Source organism: Petaurus breviceps, unplaced genomic scaffold (genome assembly GCF_028583685.1).
Source record: "Petaurus breviceps papuanus isolate PSGF00001 unplaced genomic scaffold, PetGlider_PUasm1.0 90865, whole genome shotgun sequence".
Classification (NCBI taxonomy): domain Eukaryota; kingdom Metazoa; phylum Chordata; class Mammalia; order Diprotodontia; family Petauridae; genus Petaurus; species Petaurus breviceps.
Window position 1 is genome coordinate 12,443,223 of NW_027187367.1, and position 12,336 is coordinate 12,455,558.

General features: G+C 40.4%; 2 protein-coding genes and 1 pseudogene across 2 annotated transcripts; all 3 read right to left on the bottom strand.

The window, feature by feature from the left end:
• Positions 1–570: 570 nt before the first annotated feature.
• LOC138150325 (putative transmembrane protein 217B) lies at positions 571–1,376 on the bottom strand. The gene has a single exon (XM_069073718.1). It carries the CDS (start codon positions 1,374–1,376, stop codon positions 798–800), a length of 579 nt encoding a protein of 192 aa, XP_068929819.1. The 3' UTR covers positions 571–797.
• Positions 1,377–6,262: 4,886 nt separating this feature from the next.
• Positions 6,263–6,886, bottom strand: LOC138150224 (transmembrane protein 217-like). The gene has a single exon (XM_069073659.1). The coding sequence runs from the start codon at positions 6,884–6,886 to the stop codon at positions 6,263–6,265; it is 624 nt and encodes a 207-aa protein (XP_068929760.1).
• Positions 6,887–7,387: 501 nt separating this feature from the next.
• On the bottom strand, positions 7,388–7,983 carry LOC138150225 (transmembrane protein 217-like; annotated as a pseudogene).
• Positions 7,984–12,336: the final 4,353 nt, after the last annotated feature.

Sequence of the window (12,336 nt, forward strand, 5' to 3'; positions counted from 1 at the left end):
ACTTCCATTTATCTTCTATATAGCTTGCTTTGTATATGTTTGTTTGTGTGTTATCTCCATTAGACTATAAGCTTTTTGAGGGGAGGGACTGTCTTTTGCCTCTTTTTGCATCCCCCAGAGCTTAGTACAGTCCCTGGCATACAGTAGGCATTTAATAAATGTTTATTGATTGATGGATTAAGGAAGTCCTTCCTGAGTCTAATCCCAGAGCAGTTTATACCCTGAATATCTATTCAAATTTAAATAATTTGTATCTGTGTACCTGTCTCATTACTTGCACCAGACTACAAATTCTTTAAAGGCCAAGAACTTCTTCTTAATCTTTTTAAATATCTCTCCCAACACCTAGTATAGTGCACTGTGCTTAGGAGATTGCTTAGGAAGTGTTTGTTGATTGACTGAATGAATGAATGATTACATTACATTGCCTGGGCAGAGATTCCAAGACTTCTGTGAGGTGGAGGTGGCTTCCTAAGGAAATAAAAATGTAATGCAGAAAATGAAGAGGGAAAAGGAAAACCCAGATGGTAAACACAACCAGAAGGTAGAGAACAAGGCAACACAATTTATTACTAAGCACCAGAAGATCACAAATGGTCCAATCACATTTACCCCCTTCTCCTCAAATTTTGCCTGTACGACAGCCTCTTGCTTGGAAAAAAAGGACCCTTAATAACTTGGAGCAAGAATCACCATTATTATAAGGCATCAGGAGCAGGGATAAGAAGGTAGGAAGTAGGGAGATCTAGAAATCCAGGACTGGATATCTTCCCTCTCTTCCTTCCTCCTAACAAAGATCAAGTAAACTTTCTATTGGCCGTTATACCCATCTGGGACCAGTTTTCTGATGTAATTTCAGACTGCTGTTTGGTATGTGGTCTTTTCTTGGTCAAGTAGTGTGGGCTCTTAAAGAGATGGTAGCCATAGGTTATGACAAAGGGTAGCCAGAAGGCATGGAGGAGCATGTGGGAAATTTGGCAAATCCACAAGTAGTACTTTATTTCCAGAAAGGGAGGCTGGATGACCTGAGACATTACCAGGACTAGGGAGAAATAGATGATTTCAGAAATGATTATCCAGAGGGTGTAGAAGAAGATGCCCAGGTAGAGTTCCATGCACACAGAGTAGAGGAGGAAGCAACTAGCCAGGAGTGTAGTGATGGACAGGAAGATGATGATGTTATTCTTGTGTCTGAAAGTCCAGAGGATCACTCCATGGATCTCCTTGTAGATGTTGAATTTGTTGGGATCCGTACCGAAGGAAAACTTCTGGTTCAAGTCAAGAATGAGGGACTGGATGGTGAAGAAGATGAAGAAGATGCCTGCCATGAAGGAGCCCTTCTTGGGGCTCATCTTGCATTTTTGCTGCCACAGCATCCCCTGCAGAGAGAGAAAGTTTGGAAAAAAAACCTGCCATAGAGACCAAATGTCAGAGCCAGCTGTGGCATCAGTCAGTTTAACTAGTCTGCGAAGAGTCAAAAGTGATGAAAAGCAGTGTGAGGTGGGGGAAAGAACAGTGCGAGGAGGAGGCAGCAGAGCTGGATTCTAAACTTGGTTCTTTCATTATTTAAAATAAATATATTAAATGTTATCAAACTTTTGAGTCTCAGGGCTCTTAAATGGGAGTCTCAAAAATGAAATTAAAATTATTGAGGACCCCTTTATACTCTTAAAGGTCACTGAGGATCCCTTTGCAATAGAAAATTTATTTAGGACCCCCTTTATACTCTTAACAACTGAAGACCTCCAAAAAGATTTTATGTGGGATATGTGTTATAGAGCCCACAAATATATTTGTGTCTATACTTACATGAACATAATAGAAATTAAAACTGAAAATTTTTAAATATTTATTTTTAAATTACAATATATTGTATATAATAATAATTTTAAAATAGCAAAACTAAATTAATAAATAATAAATTTAATAATAATAATAAATCTGTTACAAGTTAACACAAATAATATCTTTTTATAAAAAATAACTATTTTCCAAAACAAAAAAAAATATAGGGGTGGCATTCATTTATATTTTTTTCCCCAAATCTCTTTAATGTCTGACTTAACAGAAGACAGCTGTATTCTCACATCTGCTGCTGTATTCAATCTGTTGTGATACGTTGTTTTGGCTGAAGTACATGAAGAAAATCTAACCTCACACAGCTATGTAGTTGGAGAGGGGAGAGGGGGGAATATTTTAATGGACAATGTCTTACTATTTTTATGAAAAGAGTTTGGCTTCATGAAGGGGCTTCCAGGGATCCAAAGACCATGCTTTGAGATTGCATTATACTATGCAGTAGGGGAGAGAGGGAGTGGGCAAGCTGTTTCCCCAACCTGGACCTCAGACTCCTTGTTGATAAAATAGGAATACTAATCATATTTGAACAATGCACCTCCCTGAAATTGTTGTGAGGAAAGTGCTTTGGCACTTGGGTATATAAAGCACCAAACTTGGAGTTGGGAAGATCTGAGTTCGAATCCTGTCTTACTACTATTACTACTTCTGTTATTCTACAATTACTCTCCCTCTTACTCCTACTCTACTACTACTATTTTACAATTACTACTACTATTCTACTATTAGTACTACTACTATTCCAATTACTACTATCACTCTTCCTCCTCCTCCTCCTCCTACTGATAATAGCTAGCATGTATATAGCACTTTATAAATTTTGTCTCATCAGGATCCTAGGAAGTCTTGGTTTATTCGGGACCTCCCCTCTGCAAGACCTAAGTCACACCAGGATGACTGACCTAGGGGAGGCCTTTGGGTGCCTGAACTCAACCAGCTCCTAAGTTCAAGAGCTTATTATTAAATTTTCAGTGTGAGCATTTATACCTCATAAATGAGAGTTTAAGTTATTTAGTGTTTTGTTGATTGTCCGGACTTAAGAATGTGGTGGAGAAAATGTTAATAATGCTTATTAATCTTTAAAGTGGGTCCTGCATATTTTTCAGTCAACTGATTATTAAACATTTACCAGTATACTACTGCTTGGACCCTCACCCTCATCCATCTGAGTGTAACAGTTAAAGAAAAAGTCATGCAGAGCCTTAAACTGACTCCTGTTTTTTTCTCCCATTCCCAAAGTAATGGAATCTTCTTTGACCCAGGCTAATCCCCTATCTCTGGGATCTGGCCAGAACTAAATGAGACAGAAGTAGGAAGGATAAGGCAGAGGATGTTTAACAGGTGAGAGATGAGACATGATTGAGTTGAGCTTTGTGATTTATTCTCTAAGAGTGAGCTAGAACTAGGAGGAAGCTGAGATATCATTTAACCCAAACTCTTCATTTTACAGAGAAGGAAACTGGGCCCAGAGGGGTTGACTGGCATAGATTGGCACACCTAGTGAGACAGGACCAGGATAGGAAGTCAGATCATCAGATGTCAAAATCCAGTGCATTCTCCATTACCCCATACTGCCTTCTTTATTTGTGTATTTTTGTTGTTATTAAGTCATTTTTTAGTTATGTCTGACTATCCATGACACCATTTGGAGTTTTCTTAGCAAAGACACGGAAGTAGTTTGCCATTTCCTTTTCCAGCTCATTTGACAGATGAGGAATCTGAGGCAAACTGGATTAAATGACTTGCCCAGGGTCACACAGCTAATAAGCATATGAGTCTAGAAGATGAGTCTTCCTGACTCCAGGCCCAGCACTCTCTCCACTGCTCCCAGTATAGAACCTGATATTCTGCATACTTCCCATCTCACCCCACCCCCAGCAAGACTCTAAGTTCCTCAAGGGAGTGGCATTTCACCTTTGTATGCCCAGCACCCAACACAGGGCCTGGCACATGGTAGACACAATAAGTGCTTGTTGAATAAAGACCCAGGAGATAGATTTCCCTAGTTAGGCTTCTGCCTTACACTTCAATTGCAGTGAGGCCCAAGTCCAGCCCTGAGACTTCAAGAACCACAATATGCCAAAGGGGAATATTTAGGATTCCACCTGTTAACCTGAGGGCTGAGCTTACAATCGAGCTGTGGGAGTTCAGAGCCCACAGAACCAGGGGTGAGGGGTGAGGCCTCCTTTCAGACACATCCCCTTTCCAAGTGGGAAGCCCTCTCTTCAAACTCCAGAGCTTTAGGATTAATAATCAATTGATCAATTGATCAATCAATTTAAATGTTTATTAAGTACCTGCTATTTTGCCAGGCATTTGCTAAGTATTAGAGACATAAATACAAAGAATGAAAACGATCTAGGACAGCTAGGTGATGTAATGAACAGACCATTGGCCCTGGAGTCAGGAGGACCTGAGTTCAAATCCAGCCTCAGACACTTGACACTTACTAGCTATGTGACCTTGGGCAAGTCACTTAACCCAAATTGCCCTGCCTTACCCCCTCCAAAAAGTAAAAAATATAAAAATTAAAATTAAAAAAAGAATGAAAACAATTTCTACATGCAATGAGCTTGTACTGTAACAATAGCAAGCTCAAATTTTAAAAGACATATAGCATAAAGTTAATCAATAAAATCATATATGTACACAAGCATATTATATAGGTGTGCATATGTATATGTTCACATACATGTATATGTACACGTATGTGTGTATGTGTGTGTATATATTTGTTGGCACCTAGGTGTCAGAGTGGATAGAAAGATGAAGTTAGGGAATTAGAAATTAGGAGTTAGGAAGACCCAAGTTCAAATCTAGCCTCTGACATTTACCAGCTGAATGACCCCGAGCAAATCGCTTATCCTTTTTTTTACCTCCGTTTCTTCATCTATAAAATGAAGTTAATAAGAACAGCTACTTTCCAGGGTAGTTGAGAGGATAAAATGAGATAATATTTGTAAAATATTTTGGAAACTTATTTTATGAGCATGTATACACATATATATTTATATACATAGGCATATGATATATGTATATATGTGTGTGTTGGCAGCTAGATGGCTCAGTGAATCAAACATTGGGCCTAGAGTCAGGAAAACTCAGATTCTTACTAGCTGTGTGACCCTAAAAAAGTCATTTGACCTTGTTTGCCACAGTTTCCTCATCTGTGAAAGGAGGTGGAAAAGGACATGGCAAATCTTTGCCAAGAAAACCCCAAATGAGGTCACAAAGAGTCAGGCACCACTGAAAACAATTGAACTTCAATATATGTACATGCACAGTGCTCATATGCACATACACACATGTACACGCAGATACATATATATGCAGGCATTTTATATGTGTATATATACATACACCTATAACATGTGACAGCAGTCTGTGCCATTTTAAGCTATTACAGCACATATTAAAATTTTGTTCAGTCATTTCCAGTACTGTCAGATTTCTTTGTGACCCCATTAGAGGTTTTCTTAGTAAAGATACTGGAGTAGTTTTCCATTCCTTTTTCCAGCTCATTTTACAGATGAGGAAACTAAGGCAGATAGGGTAAAATGACTTCCCTAGGGTCACACAGCTAGTAAGTGTCTGAGGCCAGATTTGAACTCAAGAAGATGAGTCCCCCTATCCCCAGGTCTGGCCCTCTATCCACCATGCCACCTATCTGCCCAAGATGCATATATATAGACATACACGTACGTGTACACACATTAAAACACATATATGCGTTCTTGTACATAAACACATACTGTGTACATACATGTGTATATACACACATGGACACACACATGCATACACAGAATGCAGTTAAACACAAGGGAGTTTGGGAGGGAAAGAGGAAGGGAGGTATCAAAGTTCCTATTGCTCCTTCCAAAAATATGTTTTGGAGAATTACTATGGATACAATCAGGGAGTTAGGCAGGATAAAAGGGGATACCCATAGTCACATAAAGATACTTCTTCTACCATTAGGAACTCAAAATATGATTCTAAATCTGTTATATATGAGGAGCAATCTAGAAGTTCAAAGCCCAGGAAGCCTCCCCTTGTCTCCTTCCTCCCCTCCTTTCATTTCCAGGAGAATGGAGCGGAAGAGGAATGACATCTTCACTTGCCCACCTCCCTCAACCCTAGCCTAGAGTAACAAGCACTCTAGTGGCCTGCCAACCTAGAGAGGGCCAGCTGCCGGGCCACTGACTGCCACATGGACTGTCCACAAGCTCCCTAAAGAGTCCTACAGCTGCCCTTAGCACCATCGTCATCCCCCCATTCTCCCAGCTCCTCCCAGGAGCCCCCTGACCCTTCCCCCCAATCTCCCCTCCCCTCCCTCAGTTACTAGGCCTCCTGGACTGTGCCCCTTCATCCTCCTCTTGTCCTCCCAGAAGCCCCCTGATTTTTCCCCTCAGTCTCCCCTCCCCCTACCTCTGTTACTAGGCCTCCTGGACTGGGATGGGTAACCCAGTTTTGGGAAATTTGGGTATTGCGGCCTCTCTCGCTTTGATTCCACAATGGTAGAGAGACGACGGCTGTAGAAAGTGGTATCACTTTGCATTTGGCTTTTTTTGTACGTTTTCTGAGCAAACTTGATCACAAAAGACATCCAGAATCCATGCATGAACATACGGGATATCAGGCCAAACCAGCGTAAAAACTTCACATCTCCAGGGGTCATAATGGGAGTGCTGGTGCTCAGAAAACACAGTAGGAAGTTGACAGCTTCGTAGAAGATAATCCAGATGACATAGGCTATCATGCCTTGGTAGATCTGGGCATATACAGAATACAAGAGGAAAAAGCTGATGAGGATGGTGACTATGGACAAGCACAAGATGATTTTATAGCTCCAACAGATGACAAAGTTATTCATAATGTTAATCTCCTGTTGCTTATTTTCAATAGAACAGTTGTTATTTCTCGTGTACTTCTCTTCAAACACAACATGCATGTTGGTGACAAAGACTGTGAAGACACCAGACAGAAAAGTGCCTAGCTGGGCATTTAGTCCAAGCCAGTGCCACTTTGGCATACTAAAACCTTCTATGAAGGATATTAGACGGAGCCTTGTGCCAGGAAGGTCTCACTTCCCAAACTCAAACTTGAGGCAAGTTGCCAATTGTCCTCTTTGATTTCCTACAACACTGTGTCAAATCCTCTCACAGTTAATCTCTAAATCTGTCCTTGTTGCTGTCCAGCCTGATGCTGGCAGTTGGGGATGGTTGAGAATAGAATCCAGAACTTTCTCCTGCATTTCTCTTTCTTCAGTCTGGGTCCTGGGGCAGCCCTCCCAGCTCTCCCTGCAGGGGCCAGCCACACTGGCAGCCTGGGGGGGGCAGTGGGAGAGGGGACCCCAGCTCAGCCCCTCTCAGCTGGAGAGGCTAGGTGGGACCAGGGGATGAAAGGATGGGCATGGCCCCCCACCCCCAAGTAAGTATCATCTCCTCTTGTCCTCCTGTCCTCCCAGGAGCCCCCTGACCCTTCCCCCAGTCTCCCCTCCCCCTACCTCTTGCCTCTTGGGGAAAAGATTGGCTTATTTTGTATGAATCTGAGATGGGTAACCCAGTTTTGGGAAATTTGGGTATTGTGGCCTCTCTTGCTTTGATTCCACATTGGTAGAAAGACAACGGCTATAGAAAGTGATATTATTTTGCATCTGGTTTTTTTTTGTACACTATCTGAGCAAACTTGATCACAAAAAACCATCCAGAATCCATTCATGAGAACACAGGAGATCAGGCCAAACCAGAGTAAAAACTTTTCTCCAGGGGTCACAATGGGAGTGCTGGTGCTCAGAGAATGCAGTAGGAAGTAGACAGCTTCATAGAAGGTAATCCAGATGCATAGGCTACCATGCCTTGGTAGATTTGGGCATATACAGAATACAAGAGGAAAAAGCTGATGAGGATGGTGACTATGGACAAGTACAAGATGATTTTTATAGCTCCAGTAGATGACAAAGTTATTCATAATGTTAATCTCCTCATGCTTATTTTCAATAGAACAGTTGTTATTTCTCATGTACTTCTCTTCAAACACAACAGGAATGTTGGTGGCAAAGGTTGAGAAGACACCAGAGAGAAAAGTGCCTAGTTGGGCATTTAGTCCAAACCAGAACTGCTTTGGCATACCAAAACCTTCTAGGAAGGATATTAGAGCCTTGCGCCAGGAATGTCTCACTTCCCAAACTCAAACTTGAGGCAGGCTGACAATCGTCTTTCTCTTTGATTTCTTACAACACTGGGTCAAATCCTTCTCTCCCAGTTATCTCTAAATCTGTCCTTGTTGTTGTCCAGCCTGATGCTGGTAGTTGGGGATGGTTGCTGCGGAATCTCAAAAATTTCTCCATCCTAGCGGCGGGTATCAGAGAAGGGGGAACCCACGAGGGGTTCTCCCTTGGTTCTCACACGTCTCCAAGCCTTTGCCTCTACTACAGCAAAGTGCAGTGGTCAGAGCCTCAAAGTTAACCTAGTACTGAGCACAACAGTTATAAAGGATTAGATCCCAGAGACCCTTGTAGCCCTGGCAACACTGCGAGGGCTGGCGTCAAGAGTGTATCCTAATGGTAAAAATGAGGGTGGACCTATGTGCCCGGTCAGTTAGCTCCCAGCGGGAGGGCTCCAAAGCTTAAGATCGTGAGGGTGGCTGAGCCCAGGCCATTACTTTATAGTAATGGAATGAACTGCATGTGAGACAATTCTCTGCAAATAGAAGCTGTGTGATCATGGTGCACAAACATTTTTTACATTGATTGCAAAGCTGGACTCCGGGATTTTTAAGGTCTTTTCCAACACTGATATGTTGATTCTATATATTGGTTTTTATCATACTGTTGCAAGCTTCCATTAGAATAGATAATCATAATAGGCTTTGTCATTAAGGTACATATAATGTAGAGTAGATGCTAGAAGTATTTTCTTTATTGACATGAACTCAACCCTCCAAGTGTAGGGAAATTTCTGTAAAGGGGGCTAGAACAGGCTATTATCTAACTTGCCTTGTCTTCCTCCCCCTCTTTTCCTCCTCTGGTAGTTTCCATTCATGATGTGAAGTGTATTTTCTGTACAACTAGCATTCCTACTCTTCATTCAGCTCCAGGTTCACTGGATTTGAGAACAGAGAAATTATGCATACCCACAGTGATGACCTGATGCTGCTGCTTCTTCATTTTGTGTTGTTGTTTTTTTTCCCTGTCCAAACAACCAAAATGTAAGCTCATCCTATAGGACTTTTGGTCTCAACAGTGGATTGTTTGTGGCCCAGTGTATAAGTCTGATGATCTACATGTTTTGATAGTACTTGTGCCATGACTTGTCAATACTTCTTTAAGGAATGGACTCTCCATTCTATCTGCCATAGCTGATATCCTGCAGAACTTCAATACTATCTCTAAATGGTATTTGATGTTCAGTAATATTTTCTTTTTTTTTTTTTAAAGCAATCAGGGTTAAGTAACTTGCTCAAGGTTACATGGCCAGTTATTTCTGGGTGTGGTGCTAAGTATTTGAGCCCGGATTTGATCCCCAGGTCATCCTGACACTGGAGCCGGTGCTCTTACTTGCTGAGCCACCTGTCTGCCCCTCAATAACATTTTCTACCAACTAGTACCATGATCTAATACTCTGACTTTATTTGGGTTTTAGTTTGGCTAGTTAGAAGTCTTACTTTGCAAGTAACAGACTCCATCATGTGTATAATCTGAGGACAGAAAATGAGTAGTGCATTGTATAATTATTTGCTTATCTGTATGTATGTATATATAGATATTGGAGAGAAGGTCAAGTGTATGTTACAAAAACCCTAGCTGATATCTATAGGGAAGAATAAAATAGTAAATTAAGTTCAGTAATACTTCAAGTATAGAGACAAATCATTCATTAAAACCTCATAACTTCTTTAAAAAAATCTCATAACTTAATGACAAATGTTTGGCTCAAGTCTAGTATGAAATTTGTGAAAGTTGAAATTTTCATGAGTTTTTAATGAAGATAGATGAAAATAGACTAGATAAAAACTAGATGAAAATGGACAAATAATTCCTATTACAGTGAATGTTGGTGATAGTAATAGCTCCCATGTACCTAGTATTTTGTGGTTCATCCAACACTTTATATACTTTATCTCCATTTTTACAAAATTCCTGTGAAATAGGCAACTGAAGTACAATTATCTCCATTTGATGACTGCGGACAGAGCTACTAAATGAGAGGCTAGTTTTGAACCCAGTTCTTTGGATGCCAAATCCAGTATAGCCATGTGTGGGAAGTTTCTCACTGTTTTTTTTTATTGGACACATATGTGTAATATGTGCCCTTTTTCTGTTTTTGAGCCTGTATAGATTCTGTCTTGTTTCCATTGGTTCTCAAGCCAGAACTTAGCTAAGTTCCAATTAACGCAAATAATGAATTGTATGAATTAATCACATTATCTGGAGTTGTACTACATGTTTGCATTGAGCTGGAACCAACTGCCATATTTTACATAATTATAACTTCAAATTGTGTGAATACATGGAACCCCTTCAGGGAATTCATTATTCGTACTAATCAAGACTTATCTGTATACCCAAAGATTTGCCCTAAGAACCAATGGAGAGGTTCAATCCCTTGACCTCACCTCCCTCAAAAACAGTTCCTTTTCTTTTTATGGCTCCCAATCATAAAGATACTTTAAAGCTTCATGGGAGAGTAGTGTAAAAGAATGGTGAAAACTGTATAACTTCCAGAGTCACTTGGTGACTTGAGTAGCAACTTCAAGATGGATGAGCCCAGGTGACCTTCTAAGTTCCTGAAGGTTATGAGGTCCTGGGAGGCCATTAAAGCTGTGACTGTAAAGTCTACTGAAGTCCTCAGTTGTGGTGGCAGCAGCAAGAACAGGTTGGAATAAAATAAAGAATTGGCATTTGAGAAAGAAAAGCCACTGGAAAGGATCTGCCTTTGAGATCTGTGTGTGTTTGTGTATAAATGTGTGTGTACATACATGCATACGTGCATAAGGTGTTTTATACACACACATAAACACACACACATACATATATATATGTATATATATATATTAGCCAAAAAGCAACATTCCTGTAAATAGCAACTTTTCTTGTGAAGCAGAGGTGGAATGCAGGGCCAATATATGGCCTAATAGCTTACAATTCCATAGCTTTCTTCTGTTATTTGGAAGTCAGGCTTCTCCCAGAATTGAACCCTGGAAAAAGGGTGATGGAAGGTAAAGAACAAAAATTTGTGCATGTTAAGAGTCTTTGTGTCTTCAGTCAAGGGAGATTTAGCTAGACTTGTACTTGGTATGGGGACTTTGGCATAATTTTAGGACCTTTTCATTTGGAGGGTACCTAGTTGATTGAGTGCAGGACCAGGAGTCAGGAAGACCTTAGTTCAAGTCCAGCTTTAGATAACTTACTAGCTGTGTGACAATTGAAAAAAAACTTAACTTTTTTTTGCCTGAGTTTCCTCATCTGTAAAATGGGGATAATAATAGCACCTACGTCCCAGGGTCGTTGTGAGGATCAAATGAGATAATATTTGTAAAGTGCTTACTTAGCACATGGCCTGTCCTGTAATAAGCACTATATAAATGTGAGCTGCTATTATTCATATTCTTACCATATTTATTGGAGGGATTCTCCACAGAGGACTCTTGGAAACTTGGTGGGGGGCTTCCCATATGGAGAGTCTAGCATGGACTCTGGATTTCTGCTAGGATCTCTAGATTTCCTTTGAGTCTTTTGTGTATTTCTTTCCTTTAGGGCTGATCCTGAGAAAATTGTAAGGTTCTTGAGGTAAGAGAAGGAAGAGTTTATGCCACGGGGATTATAATTATAGCAGGAGGAGTGAGCTGGTGCCAAGGGAATCGTTTTCATGGGGAGACAGAGACAGACAGACAGACACACGCACACACACACTCCCCTACAGAGAGACAAAGACAGAAACAGACTGAAAATCTAAAGAAAATTCCTCTCAGTGTTAAATTGTCTTGTGAAGGTGAAATATATTGAGCTAATAATTAGCAGCATTGCAAAAACTGAATGTTAGCTTACTCTATTATCTAATAGTGATTCATTACTGTATTCTATTCTAATCATTCAATGATTCTTTATTACTTTGCAATTTCTTTTCTGCCTTGGAATAAAGTTGCCTGTCACATATCTGATTCTTTTTTTTAACTGTTTCCCTTTTTTCAGGAAACCATGGGCAACAGTTAAATATAGTATTATCCCTGGAATTGGGGAAGGGGCCTATTATATTGGGGTGCCTAGTTCCTCTATTGAGAAGTCAAGCTTCCGTACCCAGTGTGGAAACTTTGACAAACCACAATGGCAACTGAAAACCTGGGTTTGGCCCAGGTTGTTGGTTCTTGGGGCTCAACTAAGCAATACTTCGTTAGCTACTATGCTGGATATTATCCTGAGTGAGTAGAGAGAGTATCACTAACTAAGTAATCATAGAATTGAAAGAAATGAAATAAATTTGA

Coding starts and splice junctions, on each gene's coding strand:
- LOC138150325 (XM_069073718.1), bottom strand. CDS start 1,376: ATGCTGTGGCAGCAAAAATGCAAGATGAGCCCCAAGAAGGGCTCCTTC.
- LOC138150224 (XM_069073659.1), bottom strand. CDS start 6,886: ATGCCAAAGTGGCACTGGCTTGGACTAAATGCCCAGCTAGGCACTTTT.